Below are 20,243 nucleotides of genomic sequence, written 5' to 3'. Positions count from 1 at the left end.
CATATATAGGTCAATTAATTTTTACAGCCTAAAAAATTAGGCCAATAAAATACATGTTACGAGCAATAAGATACAGCTTGTACATATAAGTATAGCATACTGGAATTGTTGGTCCAATATTAATGATAGAGTGACAGGTTCCATTACTGATGCATATCTGATATCTACTCCTTCCCCAACTACAATTGCATTTATTCCTTTATTTGCTCAATTGGTTAGCAGTTAAGAATCAAGGGGCTCGACCACATTGCAACTCCTACATTTTTCAGGAATTTTCTAATTTTTTTTTACCAATGGAAAAAGGGAAGGTTCAAATTCGAGTCGACGTCAACAAATGACATCTAAGATGCCACTTGGCTAATGCCCACCGGCTACATTTTATAATATAAACTCTCATTAATTTCACAACCTCTTCGATTACACACGTTTCAAGTTATTTGTACAACAAACATTAAAATCAAGCTCCCAACAAATGAAAAATAAATTCTTGAGATGTCATTTATTTCAAAAAATTACAATTTGCTATGGCAATAGGCGATTGAGGAATGTTCATCGATCTTTACAATAGGACGCCCCAAAGAACAGACGGCCAAGTTTCTCTTAAATCTCAAAACTTGGTCGGCTTCATAGAAGGGAATCAAAAATGGGTGTCCCCTAGTGTTTTTTTTTTTTTTTTTTTTCCTGTTTTTTTCTTGAACATTATACAATTATCGATTCTACTTGGTTCCCACCAATTATGCACAAGATCTCCAAATCCTCCCCTCCAAAGAGATGACAATAATCGAGACATCGTCATGGTAGCGACGTCTGTCACCTTGTGGTATCTCGAGCAACTCGTGGAAATCCATGCCTGAAATCGAACATAAAGAGCAGATGTGGCGTTTTAGGATTTTAGCATTCCATATCAAATAAGGAAATATAAACATTCTGTTGAGTTACATATGTACCAGCTCGTTTTGCTGCGCGAAACAACAGTTCCTCGACCAGATGCTGGGCAGGATCTCCATCCGGGGACCAGGAGATGAAAAGTTCCACTTCTGATACAGCTTCTTCATTTGTGAAGTATTGGTAAAGTCCGTCCGATGACAATATCAGAAACCGGTCTCGTGATCCTAATCGGTGGTGGTGAAGTGAAGGGATGCAGTTTATGTATGGGGACGTCCCGACGTAGTCGATTCTAAACATTTCTAGAAGTGCATTGTTCCATTTAGGCTGCAGAAACACAATCGAACAGCAAAAATGAGCGATAGAACTCTGATGAAACATTCCCTCTAATAAAAGTAAAATAAAACTCGGAAACTCTGAGAGAAAGGTATCCGATGGATTCTATAATTTCTATTTAAAAAATTACAAACCCAGCGATACTTTTCTTTAGCTACATTTCAAAAGAATCTACTCCACTCTTTAGCAAATGTATAATAGCCAATCAAATTCTGCATAATCTCTTCAAAATTCCTACAGGTATGAATTAAGGAAAACTATATGAAATCAGCGATTTTTTTCCCCGTGTCGGCACCCCAAAGAGGACTCAAAAACCAGAAAAGCTACCGATTGTCCCACAGGAATTCCAACTTTATACTAAGATTATTGCCACTTTTCTCTGCCTCTGGCAGTTCTAACAGGTTCTCATAATGCTCCAATCCTCTAACTTTCGATCTTTACTCATTGGTATAACATTTCATTTCAATGAATAAAAGAGGAATCTGTTTATTAAACAAATTATCTAACAAAAGTCTCACCTGTTTGAGAAAACCAGCACCAAAAGCCCGAGTAACCTTTAGCGAGCCTTTCACGCGGTCATTAATCACTGCCGAAGCATCATCCGGATGCTCATTTCTAATCCTCATAACTTCCTGGAAACAAAACACAACGATATACAGCCAAAGGATCAGTCAAACACGAGCAACACCAGACTAATTTAATAAAATCGGTTTCATTTCGAGGCGTTTTACCTCTTCAATGGAGGTGCTATGATCCATGGTTAACTGGAAACTAGCCAAACTCGGCTGCGAATTCGACCTATCACCATCGAAAGACTCGAGATCATACAATGTTTCCTCATTGATTCTCTCCAAATCTTGGCTCCAAAGATCGGGCTCTTTCTTCTGAGCCAAAACAGCTCGACTATCGCCCACATTCAACACGTAAAGGTCGTCTCCCTTCATCAACATCACAAGAACACAAGATCCCATCAAGGCCAACTCAGGATTATCCATAACCATTTTATCAGCAAGACCAAGATAAGCATCCTCTGTTTTCTTCAATGCTTGCGAAAGAGCCTTCAACACTTCAGTATGATTAGTCGCACCTGTGCCATTCGACCTGGTTCTATTCAATTGCTCCTTTAATCTTCTATCAAGTTCCAATCTTTCCCTATCCCATTCACACCTCCATCTCTTCTGATTGTCCTCCCATTTTTTCGCGACGCTGCGGTGCTTGATCTTTGTATGTCTACCCCTCCTTTTCACGTACCAGTTATCCCCGTTTACTTGCGGGTAGTTTTCTTGTTCTATACATTTTGAGCAGCTATTAATCGTTCTATCCCGTAAAGATTCATCAGTCAAACTAGGATTTGGATTCGAATCCGGTCTCATAGAACATGAATTATCTATTGTGGAACATGGATTTGAAATGGATGAATCATCAGACTTGTTATTCTCATCCCAAAGCAGACCTTTCAGCTCTTTATGTACAGCTGAATACAAATTGGACAGCAGATAATCTGGTGCATCGGGGCCATTAAATCCATCGTAAATCCCCACGAAAACCCATCCATGTTCCTCGGAAACCACGACATGAACACGATCCTCGCCGGCTTTTCCCTGAGCCCACTGAAGATTCTGGTTTTCAAGTGAATCATAGTCGTCCAAACTACATTCACTGCTGAAATTAACACTACTGATTGTTAATTCATTTTGCTTCTCCGAACCCACAATCCAATCGTGTTCCTTCATCGAAACAACGCCTTTGATCGGCGCAACAATGGATTTCTGACCTCTACTGATGCCTTTCGAGAAGGCCCGTCTAACGGCCCGAATAAACGATCCTTTTCTCGATCTGGGCCGGAACGCGAACCCTCCATGGGAATAGCTTCTCTGGAACTGATCAGAGCCACCCTTGTCAAGAGGGCCCGAGAACATCCCACGATCGAGCGGGCCCGACATGAAGCCCCTCTCGATCGGGCCTGACATGAATCCCCTCTCCATCGGACCCGAAATCGGAATCAAGCCGGAGTTAATCAACGGTCCAGAGTAAATCGACGAATTTCTCGGCACGAGCTGAAGAGGGATGGAGGCAAATGAGGTCGAGCCCTCAAACGCGGAGGCCCGGTCGATACTGTTGTAAGAGTAAAGGTCGAGCGCAGCCGTGGACAGCGGGGTCGAAGTATTGGCACTCACGGAGGCGCCGGAAATCGACTTAAACGTCGTCGTTGCAGCATCGTCGAATTCGGAATGAACTTTAGAGGATGACAGCCGCGCCAACTCCGGCCGGACGTAGCAGAAGGAATGACCCAGATCATCCAACGGGTCGGATATCATCATACCCGCCGCCATATCCTTCCTCCTCCTCCGAGCATAGTCGGCGGTGGGTTCCATTCCGGTGAAACAAACCGTCATCTTCCCCACTCCGTTGCCCATTTACTCACTTGTTCTTCAGCAAACACAAACCCAAAAAAAAAACAACAAAAGAAGAAAAGATTACACGAACAAACTGAAAATGTTTTCGACAGAGAGAATGGGAGTAAGCTTCATTCAGATAGCTGATAAAAAAAAATGTGGAATTATGAGTAGGAAGGAGACAATAAGCGGTGAAGCTGAGAGGCGTTGACTTTGGGGTATTTGATTGGGAGAATAAAAACAGAGGACTGGAATCGGGGCTAGGTGGATGCCTTTTCTCCCATTTGTTTTCTCTTTTTTATTATTATTATTATTATTATTATTTTAGCAAAGGGGACAGAGGTTGACTGCTGAACATTGAAACTTTGAAAGTTGGAGGCCTTGAGGTTTTTCATTTCTCCACGCGCAACATTTTGCGCGTGCCCATACATTACACTCATCTTATAACCCCTAATTTATGTGAGTGAGTTGAGCTGACTCATATATATATATATATAGAGCTCTCAAAATAGGCCGAGTGGATGGGTCAACTCGTAACCCACCAAATTTCATCAGTTGGCGAGCCGGCATATCATTTAGGTGGATTGAAAAATTATCAACTCAATCCTATTTGGCGGTGTGGGGCTGACCGACCAGCCAATTTTTAGTTATATTCGATGGATTGGAGTGGGTTGGCTCGCAACCCACCGCTTGACGGAGTGAGGCGGGCCGTCCCACCAATTCGGCGGGTTGGAAAGTTATCGACCCAACCCCGCCTATATAGTGGGGCGGGATGGGCCAATCTAGCGGATCTAGCACATATTAACAGCTCTGTATATATGTATATATTTTTTAAAAAAAATATTAATTTTTTATGAATCGAATCGAATAAGAAATCTGTTTATTATCTCATAATAGTTTTTATGAATTTTAAAATAAAGTAAAAAATTATTTTAATACACAAAAATTGTTAATAATCTATAAATCACCGCATCAAAATAAGATGGCAATTGAATTTAAAATCCATCTCTCCACGTTATAAGTTATAACTAACAAAAAAAAAAAGTGATTTTAAAAAAATTATAACTAAAATAAAATTGGTGCAAAGTTTCAACATGTTTGAGATGGATAGCTTCAATGCCCTGGTCTGAAAGCCAGGTATTTTAAATATGAAAGTCGAATAAGATTTTAGAAATGTCAAATTAATCAATTGTCGATGAAAACGCGTTACATATGAAATTGACAACAATTTCAAGTCAAATTTGAGGATTCTCGTATTAAAACATGTATATAAAAATTCGAGGATTGTTAAAGCGTTCAATTTTTAATGAATAGTATAGTAATTTGTTGATTACGAGCATAGCCTTGCTACCTACGCATTTTTTATTTTTGGTAAGTGTCGTTTTATATACTTGCAATCAAATATAATACTTTAATATAAAAATAATGTTGTTTTATGGATTAAGTTAAATAGAAAACTTGTCTTAGAAAATCGTCTACGACACTTTTTATATGAGTGTTTTCTTGAAAAACAGAGACAATAAGAGATTTTAAAAAAGAAAATTATGAAAAATAAAATGTTAGGTTTTACCAACACACCGTTAAATGATTTAACTATAATATATAGTACTAGTCGTCGATGTATATGTTTTGCGTGAGCATAATAAGTGTACATGAAATAATATCATGTTTTTGTTTATAATTTTGTAATGTATATGATTAATTTGATTTGATATGGCATGAAAAGGATATAAATATGGAAATGTCTATAAATATATTAAATATTAATTAATTAATTTGGATATAAGAAAATATTCAACGTAGAAAATTACATAACAAAGGAAATGAAATTGGAATGTATAAAGATATTTGTAGAACATTTAATCAACACACCAGATAATTAATATAAGAGGTTTAAATTTAATATATATTAGTGCTTACACACATACGCACAATTTTTTTTATTTTTTTTTTGCGTTTTTTATTTTATTTTATGAATATATAATGAGCATGTTGGTCGTGAGATATTTTTTGACTTGTACATATATAAAAAAAAATTCAAAATATGATACATATGGTGGGATGATATCAGATAATGTAAACAAAAATTTAAAGATAAATCAAATCAAAATTTGAGCCAAATGCACTGTAGTGTAAGACTGTAAGTTGCATTGAATTTATGAAATATTTGAAACAAACTTCATTATCGTATCAAATCGATTAGTAAAGATCCTCCAATTATAATAATACGCATATATGATAGGACTCATGGGATTTTTTTTATTTATTTTTTGATAGTATAGGACTCATGGATATGATTATGAATATAGTAAGAAATTTTGAACAACCAAATATATCTCGATTTAAAGGAGAAAATTTCAAATTTTTTTATGTAGTTTTGTTATTATACTATTTTAGTTTTATAAGTTATAATTTCAATTTGAATTTCGCATCTATCATTAATATATATATAAATTCATTTATTTTTATTCGGAATGTTGTTTTGATACATAAAATGGAGTTGAAATTAACGTTGGATGGTCTCAATAAAGAATGGTATGGTCTCATTTTGACTTCGTGCGTTTTTTTTTCTTTTAGATATAAGACACGCAAATGCGACAAACCCTTTGAAAAGTTGTATGTCGTGAGGAATTTTTCAATAATATAAAAGTAAACACAAATTTTAAATCTACCAGGAGAGCTTATCAATTATCCCACGTAACACGAAGAGTCAATTTTTATTTATTAATTTTAAGGAAATACACTTAAAAATTAAGCCAAATTATCTCAAGTTGTACAACATGATTAATCCAACTAGAAAATAATGGAGAGTTTGCAAAAAAAATTATCTGATTATGCTTTTGTAAAAATGATTAAATTTATAGATCGAAAAAAGTTAAAAAAAAAACCAAAAGTAGGTAGTGTTTGAAAAAAAATGTGAAAATCTAAAAACAAAGTTGGGTAGTGTTTGATAAATAAGTTATTAGAATGATTTTAAGGGAGTGTCTGCAAAAAGTTATGCTTTGTATAAGTGATTAAATTTATAGATTATAAAAAATTTAAAAAATATCAAAAGTTGGTACTGTTTAAAAACAAATGTGAAAATCTAAAATCAAAGTTGGGTAGTGTTTGATAAATAAGTTATTAGAATGATTTTAAGGGAGTGTTTGCAAAAAAATTATGCTTTTGTAGAAGTGATTAAATTTATAGATTATAAAAAAGTTAAAAAAATATCAAAAGTTGGTAGTGTTTGAAAACAAATGTGAAAATCTAAAATCAAAGTTGGGTAGTGTTTGATACATAAGTTATTAAAATGATTTTAAGGGAGTGCTCGCAAAAAGTTATGTTTTTGTAGAAGTGATTAAATTTATAGATTATAAAAAAAACTAAAAAAATATCAAAAGTTGGTAGTGTTTGAAAACAAATGTAAAAATCTAAAAATCAAAGTTGGGTAGTGTTTGATAAATAAGTGATTATAGTGATTTTAACATTGACTTTTTTTATTATAATCACTTTTGGAGAATCATAATCATCATATGACTAGCTTTTGGATTTTAATTAAGTTAAACATAAGCTATCACATAATTTGGGGGGTTTATAGTGTTTGGGAGAGCTTCTAGGAAGCACTTTTCAGCTTTTCGTCAACAAAATTTCATAAAATTTCACATTTTTGTTAACGAAAAAGCTGAGAAGTGCTTCTAAAAAACTCTCCCAAATACTACTTAAGAAACACACAAAAGTGATTTTTTAAAGCAAAATTTAACAATAACTTTTTTTAATGATTTCAAACACTCTCTAACATGGATCACTTTATTAGAATCACTTTTGGATAATCATAATCACCATATGACTATCTTTTGAATTTCAATTAAATTAATCATAAGCTAACATATAATTTGGGTTTAAGAAACACACAAAAGTGATTTTTTAAGTCAAAATATAGCAATTTTTTTTTTGATTGCAAACACTCCTTAAACCATCTACTCATTTTTATCCAAACGAGATCGTTATTTATATTCTAAACAAAAAATTATATTTTAAATTTATTTTTTGAAAAAATAATTATAGTTAAAATTTCTAGCATTGGAATAAAATTAATTGAAATAAAAGGAATAGTTGGTTTAATAAATACTTTTAAGAAATTAAAGATTTAGGAATTGAGATTTTTTAAATACAAAAACCTCTATAAATTATTGGTGTTGAGATCATTATATTTTATTAATTTAGAGATATATAAATTAATCTATTAATTAATAAATTATCATTTTAAAATTATTATTTAATTCAATAAACATATATATTTTTTTACATAAACAATAATTTTTTTTAATTAATGTCCCTATAATATTTCTTAAATTAATATAAAAATAAAATTCATTGTACTCATATTTTAGAAGCAATGAAATGAAATTAACTTTTGTAATAATAAACAAATATTTATTACATGGTTAATTGAATAAATTTTATTGTATAAAGTTAATATCTAAAAAATTATTATCTTATTAATTTATTGAAATTAATAATTTAGTATATTGAATCAAGTTGAAACCGATAAAAACTTTTATTTTATAAAAAAATTTAATTTATCGAGTGTTCATTTATAAAAGTTTTACTATGTATACATATTTCTATACTATATATAAAGCATTTTTTTATTTGAAAAAAGAAGACATTGTCATTTTTTTGGGTCAAAATTGCTTTTATATACTAAAGATATTACATTTTGGGAAAATATTTTTTAGTCTAAATAATTTATTCATTTTTTGGTTTTAGTCCATTAACTTTTTAATTTTTTGTTTGGGTACACTAACTTTTAGTTTTCGGGTATTTTAGTCCAACTGATGATGTGACACCAAAAAATACTGACATGACATGAAAAAATGATGAGATGACATAGGAAAATGCTGACGAATCTAGTCGTCACGTCGGTCACACGTGGGTCGATACACTGTCATAAATTAACTATCCGATTTATAAAGTATTGCTTATGTGATTATATCAAGTTGAAAGTGGGAATTTAATTAATTTCTTTTAACTAAACAAATTATTGGATCTCTCTATAATTACGGTGGAAAAAATTAAGAAAAAAAATCATACATTAACATAGAAATAGGGGCTAATTGCATCCACACCCCCTGTGAAAAATCTAAAAGACATGAAACCCCCTGTGTAAAATTAATAGCATGTTAGACCCTATGTTTTAAAAAAATTAGCATAAAAACCCCTATGAGAGAGTATAAATGTGCCCGAGTTTGTATAACATAGGGGTGAAATGTGCTACATTTTAAAAAACTGAGGGATGCATTAGCCTATTAATATTTTTTAAAAATTTTATGCCTTTTAGATTTTTCACATGGGATGTGGATGCAATTAGCTCTGAAAATAGGGATAAACAGTCATCGTGAAACGTGCCACAGCCACCGTTAGATCAAGTTATGACTGCGAGATGACGCGACATGAAAATGACACGTGGCAAACTCAATTTCCGAAACCCATTAATAACATTTTGTCAACCTGTTCCCCAAACATTTCACTTGCTCCACTTGACTTTTGCGTCATTTAATAATAAACACCCATTAAATGTTTATATCTTACTATATATAATTTAATGAGGTGGAGTGGTTGTGTGGCCGCTGCATGTAATATTACATTTATTACCACTTTTGTGTTTTAGTTGGCTTTTCACACACTTGTGCAAGTCCATGGTATTTTGTATATAAGTTTGATACATTGAGCGAAAAAATGTATTTTTGGTCTTGTAAGTTGTACCTTTTTCAATTTAATCATGTTAGTTCAAAATTTTTCAACATGCATACATTAACTTGCAATATTTTTTTGATTTTGGTCTCTTTTTTGGGTCAAAATCCTATTAAACTGTTGAAAAATGCTTAACTGTCCTTCGGATTTATCGGCATGGAATTTAAAATTAAGCAAGATCCTCATTTTCAAATTTTATGTCAACATATCCGTGAACAACTAAGCATTTTCCGACGATCTAATAGGATTCCGACAAAAAAAAAACCGAAATCGAAAAAATATTGCAAGTTAGTGCATGAATATTGGAATTTTTGAGATAACATTACTAAAATTGAAAAAAGCACAAGTTACAGGACAAAAAATGTATTTCTCTCATACATTGAGTGTCTTTAGTTGGACACTCGTGATGGTCTGTTCGAGAGGTTTGCGCGAACATTTTGGAAGAATTTTTCATTTTTACAAAATGTATTCATTATCATTTTGAGATGTTCACGAGTGTTCAGTGAAAAATGCTCACGTCACCATAATTCCTTTTATATGAAACTTGGTATTTGGTAATGTGACTTTTGTAGTATATATTAGTTTATTACCTTTTTTTTTTTGGAAATGTGTTATTTAGTTTTAGCATAGTATAGAATATAGATGGCGATGGACTAAACTTTAGACCATTGCAAAACACAAACTTCACATTGGTGGATTTTGGGTGAAAGAATTTGGACCTACGTACGAAGTATTTCATAGAAATCCACAACGGAGATTCAATATTTATTTGTTGTCTAGTCGAATTGTTCAAACAAACCAATAGATTTATTAGTGCGGATTTGAAATCTCTAGATTCAATCTATCGTCAAAATTACAATCTTAACGATATATATATATATATATATATATATATATATGAGGTTGAGCAATCAATTGAGAGATGGATAATATTGAATCGTTTACAAATTTCATATGTTTTAAATGACATCATTTTTTTTTTGGGAATAAACAAGGAAATTTATTAAACCAAATCAAATATATATAAAAAGATTCGGAAGTGGCTCTCACGTTTGAGTTTGTGAGTAGAGAAATGAAAAAAGGAGTGAGTGATGTTATGCATTATTTTTTTACAATAAAATAAAGAAAATTATTTGGAATCGTCATAGGGTCAAGCTACAGTCTACCTTCCATATCCGCAGGTCGTCTCCATTTTCAAAGGCTATTTATTTATTATTTGTTTTACTCGTTCATTTCAATTTTTTAAACCCCAGCTGGGTGTCTTTATTTTTTTATGAAAGTTTTATCACTCACAATTTCCATATTTGGGCCATTTTCACTCAAACATATCAATTTTTTTTCCATATAAAAAGAATAAATATACTCCCTCCGTCTCAATTATAGTGTTCACATTTCTTTTTTTGTCTATCCCAAATATATAGTCATATATCATATTTAGTAATATTTTTTTACGCTTCTTTACTAATATACCTCTATTAACTACACCTTAAAAATTGTGCAATTATTTTTTAATACATTAAATAGGGATAAAATAAGAAGTTTATATAAAATTACTTTCCCAATAAATTTTTCTTAATTCGTTTGAAAATTAAAACAAAACAACATATATGAGACGGAAAAAGTAGTATATATGGTAGGTTAACGTTGATTTCAAAAGGTTTTGTAATATCAAATACAATATGTAACCCTAATTGAGATAGTCTTATATATATAATTTTTTTATTCCAAATGTAGTTTTCTCGTTGCATGATGTGAAAATAGACCTACAAATATAAATATAATGGGAATGGATGACCATGCAAACTTTATTTATTTTCCCAGTTGACGATTGCTTTTCATATTTGATGTTGGCCCCAGCACAGATGGAGAGTCTAGACGTTGCCTGTTTAATTAATTAATTTATATATAAATTACAAAACATTTTTTAAGATAATATTTGATCACAAAAAATTTTATTAAATCATTTCACAAATTAATTTTACGAGCAAAATATCTTTCTCGATCTAATCTATAAAAAATATTATTTTTTTCTTTTATATATGGATCGAGCCTTCCTCGTAATTGTTTATATACAATAATTGGACGTAAGCAAGTGGGCAAAACTCATAGGCCACCATTCAATCCCCAATTTTGCAGTTGTCTTCTTCTACAGTCCCTCTGAATTATCTCAGTCTCTTACGTAATTGAATGCGTTTCCCCTTTAATTTTTTATTTTTATTTTTACCTAAACCTATATTTCGTACCTAATCATTTTAATTGCAATATAATAAATTCGCGATAACAACATAGCCTACAAATCTCGGATGATTTTTTTAAAGTTTTAAGACACAGTTTGGTTTGAGTGATGTTTGGTTTGAGTGATGATATAAGTTTGAGTGATGATATAAGTAATATATAGATAAATAATATAATATAATAAAAATAAATAAAAAATGATAGTTAAAATAGTATTGAATTTGATTGATAGATTATAGTTTATTTGATTTGATTGATTAAATTTTATATAAAAATGTTAAATGACTATTTTGTCATTTTAACAATAAATAAAATAAAAATTATATTATTTATAAGGGGTAATATAGTAATTTAAATTCAATGATTTGATTGATGTAAGATAAATAATTAATGATTTGATTGATGTAAATAAATAGTTAATATATGGATAAATAATATGGTGAGAAGATCGTGAGATAAGATGAGATGAATTATACATATATTAGTAATATGATGAACAAAAGGGTGTGTGATTTTTACGAAGATCAAGTATATTACTTGGGTTTTAAATGGGATGCTGCAGTAGCAGCAAAAACAATAATAACAACAACAAAAAAATAATGTAAAATTGCGGATTATTTTAATAGAACATCCCGCGTTAAAATCTAAAATTCGAAGCGATATCTCGAATTTGATATCCAATTTTTAACAAATTCTCTCCAAAATATTTTTTAAAATGTAGCATTTAATTTAAATTTGACCAAACTCCTTTTTTTTTCTTTTTTTTTAAAAACCAATTTAGCAAGATTCAGATCTTGAAGATCCATATTTGCTGGTACACCACAAAGTCAAACATCATCACAAATACAAATTGACTAGATGCAACTATGCAATAAAGTTTATGAATATTTAATTGTCAGAGGGAAAAAAGATAGAAAGAAATATATTCATTGTTCAAAAATTCCGCATGAAAATATCTTAAAGTCAATTTTTGTGAAATGCATTTTTTATTCGATTATATTTATGAATAAAAATTATTTTTTATATTAAAAATATTATTTTTTCTAATAAACGTGATCGGATCAACCAGTATCTCGAATATAAATACATGATGCTGTCCCATAAAAAACTAATTACTAGATTATTTATATATATTTTTTTATTTTTTTAACTTAACAAATTAATTCTTCTGGACAATATGATTGTTTATTCCTAATAGTGTAGATATTCAAGATCTACAACTGCAATTTTATATGAAGTTACACACCAGCTGTAGGCACAAATAATACAAATTTATTTCCTCAATTCGAAAATACTTCGTTTATTCTTGGGGTTTTTTTTATTTTTACTGTAAATAAAAAAACAAATTTCAAAAATACCGTAAAATTTAAAAAATATCAGGAATACTGTAAAACTCCAAATCTGACAGCGGATGCTCAGACACACGTAGGCCGCGTCCGCTCCTAGTAGGAGCGGACGCTGCCCAGTAGGCAGCATCCTCCGCCACGAGGAGCGGATGCTGCCTAATAGGCAGCGTCCGCTCCTCGTGGCGGAGGACGCTGCCTATTAGGCAGCCTACGTGGCCACACATTACTCATTTAATATTATTTTAATTATAATATATAGTCCGTGAGTATTAAATTATTGAGTTATTTGCACCAAAACCCCTATGAAATATTGAAAATGCACACTTCTCCCATGTGAAATTTTAACAGGCGTCTTCAACCCTGACATTTTAAAAAATTAGCACACTTGCCCCTTCAAATGAGTGATTGTTGCGCACGCGCCCCTCATGCGACTGGACAAAGATTTTGATATTTTTTTGCACCAAATACCCCTATGAAATTTTAAAAATGCATATTTGACTAATGTGAAAATAATTTTTAAATCTATTCAACTCATAATACACGATTTTCATAAACAAGTATTTAAATAATTTCAAGTACCAAATATTAGACTGAACTGATAAGTCAAACATATTGCTTTTTCGATTTAGGACTCTATATTATTGAACCAAAATTTAAATTTTTCAAGAATATGCATTGCACATTTGTAATAAACAATAATAAAATAAAATGCTTATATAATTTTAAATCGAAAAAGTAACATTCATGAACTTATCAGTTGGTTGAATATTTTGATATTTTTAAATATTTAAATCTTTATTTATGAATCATGTTTAATGGAAAAGTTGAAAACAAAAAGTGATTTGATAAAATAATGATAAAGAGTTAAAATAATAATTATTTTATAAATAAATTAATTAAAAATTATGAATTAAAAATTAAAAATTAAAATAAATAAAATTAAAAATATTTGGTACTTATCATGCACTTATCATTTTGATTTAATATTTTGGTACTTTTAGGTATTTAAATATCGTTTATGAATGCATTTTTAATAAAACAAAAAATGTTTGTTAGATGTTTTATAATTAAATTTTTATAAAAATCGTGTATTATGAGTTGAATAGATTTAAAAATTATTTTCACATGGGTCAAATATGCATTTTTAACATTTCACAGGGGTATTTGGTGCAAAAAAATATCAAAATCTTTGTCCAGTCGCATGAGGGCGCGTGCGCAACAATCACTCATTTGAAGGGACAAGTGTGCTAATTTTTTAAAATGTCAGAATTTCACATGGAAAAGTGTGCACATAGATATTTGGTGCAAATAACTCACTTCCGTACTATATATTATAATTAAAATAATATTAAATGAGTATTGTGTGGCCACGTATGCTGCCTAGTAGGCAGCATCCGCTCCTCGTGACGGAGGACGCTGCCTAGTAGGCAGCATCCGCTCCTCGTGGCGGAGGATGCTTCCAACTGGGCAGCGTCCGCTCCTACTAGGAGCGGACATAGCCTACGTGGTTTGAGCATCCGCTGTCAGATTTGGAGTTTTACAGTATTGATGATATTTTTTAAATTTTACGGTATTTTTGAAATTTATTTTTTTATTTACAGTAAAAATAAAAAAAACCCTTATTCTTGTAAAACAAACAAACATAACACACACACACATATATATATATATATATACACACACACACACAGAAATTTGTATGAATAATAAGCCAAAATTTAATAGGAACAAAGAAATTAAAGAATACACACAAAGTCAAAGTTCGGTTTGACTAAAACATAGCCGACGCTGGACAATGTACAACTGGAAATTGGCTGAATAATATTTAATCAATATTTTTTTTATAGCAAATGTACTGATTTAGATCTCTCTCTACACATGTAAAGGCAGAATAAAAATATAATAATAAGACAAGAAGATACAGGAAATTATACCAATTGAATTTGAAATGCTCTTTAAATTTTATTTTAGAAGTAATTGAAGTGAATTTCAAATCAAAGTTGAAAAAAATATGGCGCAATATTAAAAAAAAAACGTTTTCTTTATTTTTGTTTTTGTTTTTGATTCTATGAGAGCATTTAAAAACCCTCATAATTATTCTGAAAAAACATCCTTATAACTTATCGTTTTATTTATTCTTTTTTAAAAAGATGGTGGTGATAATAACACACGACTTACGAAGAAAAGCCTGTTAAATAAAAAGTATGGAACACTGTCCATTTCCAGAATGTGGGCCTCAAATACCCAAAAAAAGATGATTAAAACGGGCCTCTCACAAAAGTAGAAAAGCCCAATTTACTTTTGAAACTGGGCCTAAGTGTCCTTTCTGATAACCATAAGTGGATATTTGTACAGCTTTTGGGGGGAACAGAAAGCAATAAGATTCCCCATCAGTTCATTATTATTTTTTTTTTTACAAAAAATTATATTTTTATCGTTTGCGGGAAAAAAAACTGCGATTAGAGTATATGGTATGATTCGTTGCAATTAGAGGTTAGCAAACATTTTGAAAAACCAATCAATTTCATTGACCCGAACAATTATTCACTTTTTTTTTTGTTTAATGGTTTTTTTTTTTTTTTTTTTTTTTTTACTAAAAGTACAATTAAGGGGAAAGAAAAATCAAACAGCACGACATTTAATAGTGTGGTAATAATTTGAATGAAAATGTTGCTCATAGTAACCACATAGTATTTTTTTTAATTTCTTTATGACATAGCTGTATATTATTCATTCTATATTTAACCAAAACAACCAGTAAATAAAACACAATTTTAGTAGTTTTAGAAACATTTTTTTGTCCAAATTTGATTCAATTTCTAAAGTGATAGTAATAACTTAATGATTATTATTTTATGTTTACATTAATTTTGTTAGCCTCCCATTCATATTCATGCACATCTAAGAAAAAAATTGTAGTTAACTCTTTTATAAAATTTAAATAAGTATATGAACAAAAGTAATTATTAAGTAAAACTTAATTTCATCTCAATGTTTTACCCAACGGTCAAATAATTCATATACTTTCCCAATTGTCAACTTTATGACTCTTATCTTGAAAAATTTGACTTAAAACTTACTTTAAATAGGTAACCTCATTATTACGGTTAAATTTCGTGATATTTACATTTTAACAAGTATACGCGTAAAAAAAAAAAAAACAAGTCGTGTAGTGTAAACAAGCCATTACACGAATAGGGAATATACATTTCAAGAATTTGACTATATTTGATTTATAGACCCCGCTAAAGTAGGAACAATAACATAATAATAAACAAATATGGAAAATTCTAATTGCGTGATATTCAAGTACCATGCCTTTCCAAGAGCTAAAATCCTTGCAACGTATCTTCTTTCTTTGTTTGATTTAATGGCAATAATGTATCTTGAACAACAAAAACAGAAAATTTCCTAGATTACATACACCAGCTATTATCGCCAAATTTTCTCAAGTTTTAATCGTTTGAGTCTCCCAAAGAAGGAAAGAACAAAACTTGCTTTCTTTAATCGTCCATCAAATTTCTTTCAAGAAAATTTGAGAGAGATCAGTATTGCTCTATGCACTTTACCACATAGCAGTGTAATCTAACATGTAAAGAAGACCTATGAATCTTGATCAAGTGATGGTCAATTCTGGTCGAGTTATACATATTTTTGGGAAGAAATTTAATCAAATTCCTTGTGGCATATGTGACCTACAAGATCGAGAATTCGACCACGAAACTGCAGATAAGGGGTCTAAGATAAACCTTACCAAGAAACTGCGGATGGAAGTATGGTGTTCTAAGAGAAAGAAACCAATACTCGAGCATCATTATTCACCATCTCCAGCGGCATAAATCTATGTACCGAACTTGGTTCTATTTGGATTTTGGACAAACTCAAATCTCGGTTATAAATGATCTTCTACTATTGTGTTCTGTCTATCCACAGAGATGGAAAAAATACAATTTTCATTCAAGACCAATGACAGATGGCGTCTTGATTTAGTTTTAGTTATAGCTAAGGGAGCTCACGGGGCATATTTTGATCCCCAAACAGAAACCTGATAATGAAAACAAACACCATCGGCCCTCAGAAACTCATGCTTATTGGGATTCAAATTGATAAACGAAAGAAAACAATTTTCAACATACAAAAAGCCAAGAATTAAGTAAATAAACAAGCATGGTGACAGGAAATCGATAAAATTTCCAACAGAGAGATACTACCAGAATAGAACAAGAAATGAGTACCTCTTACCCTCTTTACCTCGAGTGAGAAATATGCTCATCAAATTTTTGATAATTTCTTCAATGAATCCCAATTCTAAAAAAGCTGCATTTTTCCCTGGTTTTCTGTTCAAAATTGAACAAATACAGCTTTTCCTGCAATCTGTTTCTATACGGAGTACATTTTTTCAAAAGTACTGTCCTAGAATTTGCAATAAAAACTCAAAAATTCTAGAGTCACTTGTACCCCAAAATTTGTTATTAAATTACACAATTTAATCCAAAAAAAAAAAATCCAAGTTCTATACAAGCAACAGGAGTACATATTCAAGAAATGATGATTTTTTAACAATTAAATTATGAATGAAAAATAAACATCCCCTAAGCCTAGATTATTGGCGAATAAACACAACTTGTTTTCAACAATTTTCTCACCTCTGGAGAGCTCAAATCCCAGTCGAACAATGGCAGCAATTCGTGGCACCAAATTCAAATCTTCCGTGTTAAAAAATGGTACATTCCCAATTTCCAAATGAAGCAACCAAATCTTGTAGCTATAGCAACAGACAACACAATCCAATGCACCACAAACCCAACACAGTACGCAGCACTCTAATTGCGTTACCCGCCTCCGACCGTATTTCCAGCCCCGGCGGAGATGACAAATGACTCGGGGGAGGAGAATCTCCCGGAGGAAATGCAATATTCGGTGGCTGAGCCACCGCTCCACCGCCGTCGCTAGGCTTTTTCACCTCGATTGGATTCCTCCCGAAATATTCTCTGGGCAGTAAAACTTTCGATACGCCAAAAATAGCCACCGGATTCTGATCGAAAACTGTCTGCGTGATGGATGCCTGAACTATTCCGGTGTCAATGCCGACGGACCCATTAACCCGAGAGATGTTCAATGTAAAACTTCCAGCCCCATTCTGCTCCGTGGCCAAAGTGGGTTGAACTGGGTTCACAATCGACTCCAAAGACCCCAGCGGGTAGTATGAATGTAAGACGTGAAATCTCAGCACCATAGCCTTTTTCTCAGCAGGCAATGACTGAAATCTGACGGATGAAGGTAGATCGGCGAACCCTTCATCTGTAGGAACGAATAGAGTTATCCCAGCACCGCCCTCGTCGGCTTCAAACTCAGAAACAACACCGGAGGCGGTGAGCATCGATGCCGCCACATTAAAATTGTGCCCATCAAGAAGCGCTTTCGTAATGTTCAACCCCAGAGTGGGGCGGGTTTCGGAAGCCATGAGGTCGAGATTGTAAGGGAATAACAGCGAACTGAGCAAGTACATTGACAAGTTATAGGGTATGTTCTCAATTAGGGAGAGAATGGTGGCATTAGAGGTTTCAGAATGGACGGTGACGTTACCGGAGTCTGCATCGAAGGTAATGTTGACACTGCCAGAGTTAGAGGTGGCGCGGCCGGTAGTCTGGAAGAGGGTGGTGACGAGCCTACCGTTGTCGGGCAGGCGGCGGAGGTCGGACCAGGAAAGATACTCTAGAAGAACGTGGTAACGGAGGACATCGGCGAGGGTGGCGGAAGAGGGGCGGACGGCAGAGCGTAGATGGGAATTGGGTACGACAAGGAGGGTGAGGGAGGAACGCTCGGCGAGATCGGCGGCGACGGCGGTGGTGGAAAGCAGCGAGGTGAATTCGGAGAGATCGGGATATGGCTCGAGGAGCTGGGCGATGTCGAAGGGGAAAATAGAGAGAGGGCATGTGGATAGTAGCAGTAAAAAGAGGAAATTGATAGGGGTAAAACGGGGAATGGAGCTTTGGATAGCCATTTCTGTGTAGAGTTGAGGTGGGAGTGAAAGACACTGTGTGAGTGTGTGTGTGTGAATGGGAATCGAGAATGAATGATGGCAGCGAGAAATTGGAGATTTTTTTTTTTTTTTTTGGTTTTAATGCTCACCCCTTACATATATATATACACACACACTACCCTATTATATTATGATATAATACCAATCATCATTTAGTTTTATAATGTTTTTTTTAATTATATAATCACCACAAACCTAAGAATTTTTTTCGATACTCTTATTAGGCAAAGCAGTCTTAGATACATTTTGACATGAATGATAAAGTAATTAGAGACTAAATATCAAATATAAATAATCACAATACATAAATTTTTTTATATCGCTCTTATTATACATTCATGTTACGTTATGTGATTATCTCGTGTCTTCCGCGTAACAAATAATACTTTATGATTTTTTGTACATTTATCGTAAAAATGAAAGATTGGAAAGAGTGCAACATACAAGATGGCAACCCAACACATGGTATGACATGATTAAACTGACGTAGAGTGAGACGATAATATGGGAAGTGAAGGGAAGTTGATCAAGGCACAAGTGGAATGGATGGAAAGTTCACACAATTCACTGCGTCGTTTCCTCTTGTGTGAAAACGTGAATGCAGGAGTATCCTACGAAATCAACACAATTAGATATAGATATTAATATTGGGTGGGTTGAAGCTACACATACACGTACATTGCCACATCTATTATGCACAGCAATCAGCATTATAATCTTTATAGTCATTTTAACATCAGTTTTTTTAGTTTTTGAAATGAAAATTTAATGCATCGAATCATTATTGAAACATATCATATATGTTTTTTAACAAATAAAGCATTAACGACTTCAAAACGCAACTTGTTTATATACTATGGATATTGATTTAACATTTGTTCAATTATTGGGAGTATTTTAGTTTTAGGGGTTATGACAAGACCTACTAAAAGGTATCAGAATTGGTTATTACTAGTATTTTTTGAATCTTGTTCAATAATATACAAGCATAAAACGTGCAAGTATGAATAATTAAAAGATATTTTAGTTAGCTTAATTTATGATGCACCAGAAAAAACCACTTTAAAATGCACTTATTCGGGAAAAATTAAAACAAACACGTCTGTACCGCAATACAAAGGTGTGAGTGTGTGACCTTTCCTTGCCTTTTATTTACCTTTTATTTACCCCTTATTATTGATTTGAAGGCTATTTCGATAAGTATAAACTTTAAAAAGAAAAAAAATGAACTATCGAAATTTGACTTTTTAATCACATCAAATTTCC

The 20,243-nt window shown here is 32.3% G+C and overlaps 2 protein-coding genes across 5 annotated transcripts; both read right to left on the bottom strand.

The window, feature by feature from the left end:
• Positions 1-401: 401 nt before the first annotated feature.
• LOC140879657 (probable protein phosphatase 2C 23) lies at positions 402-3,887 on the bottom strand. Its single transcript, XM_073283472.1, has 4 exons — positions 1,953-3,887; positions 1,740-1,853; positions 948-1,212; positions 402-850 (listed from the first exon to the last, which is right to left on the bottom strand). Exons 1-4 carry the CDS (start codon positions 3,636-3,638, stop codon positions 735-737), a joined length of 2,181 nt encoding a protein of 726 aa, XP_073139573.1. The 5' UTR covers positions 3,639-3,887; the 3' UTR covers positions 402-734.
• Positions 3,888-14,936: 11,049 nt separating this feature from the next.
• LOC140881508 (fasciclin-like arabinogalactan protein 4) lies at positions 14,937-19,060 on the bottom strand. Of its 4 annotated transcripts, none has more exons than XR_012149970.1 (2): positions 17,581-19,060; positions 14,937-17,314 (listed from the first exon to the last, which is right to left on the bottom strand). XR_012149970.1 is itself a non-coding variant. In XM_073286878.1 (1 exon), exon 1 carries the CDS (start codon positions 18,936-18,938, stop codon positions 17,700-17,702), a length of 1,239 nt encoding a protein of 412 aa, XP_073142979.1. In that variant the 5' UTR covers positions 18,939-19,060; the 3' UTR covers positions 17,361-17,699. The 4 variants fall into 4 exon arrangements, 1 of the variants encoding a protein (XP_073142979.1); XR_012149969.1 differs by having other exon boundaries at positions 14,937-17,308; XR_012149971.1 differs by having other exon boundaries at positions 14,938-17,271.
• Positions 19,061-20,243: the final 1,183 nt, after the last annotated feature.

The sequence above is a fragment of the Henckelia pumila genome, chromosome 2 (genome assembly GCF_033568475.1).
Source record: "Henckelia pumila isolate YLH828 chromosome 2, ASM3356847v2, whole genome shotgun sequence".
NCBI lineage: Eukaryota > Viridiplantae > Streptophyta > Magnoliopsida > Lamiales > Gesneriaceae > Henckelia > Henckelia pumila.
Note: the sequence above shows the minus strand (reverse complement) of the source record. Positions and strands in the feature narration are given on the sequence as shown.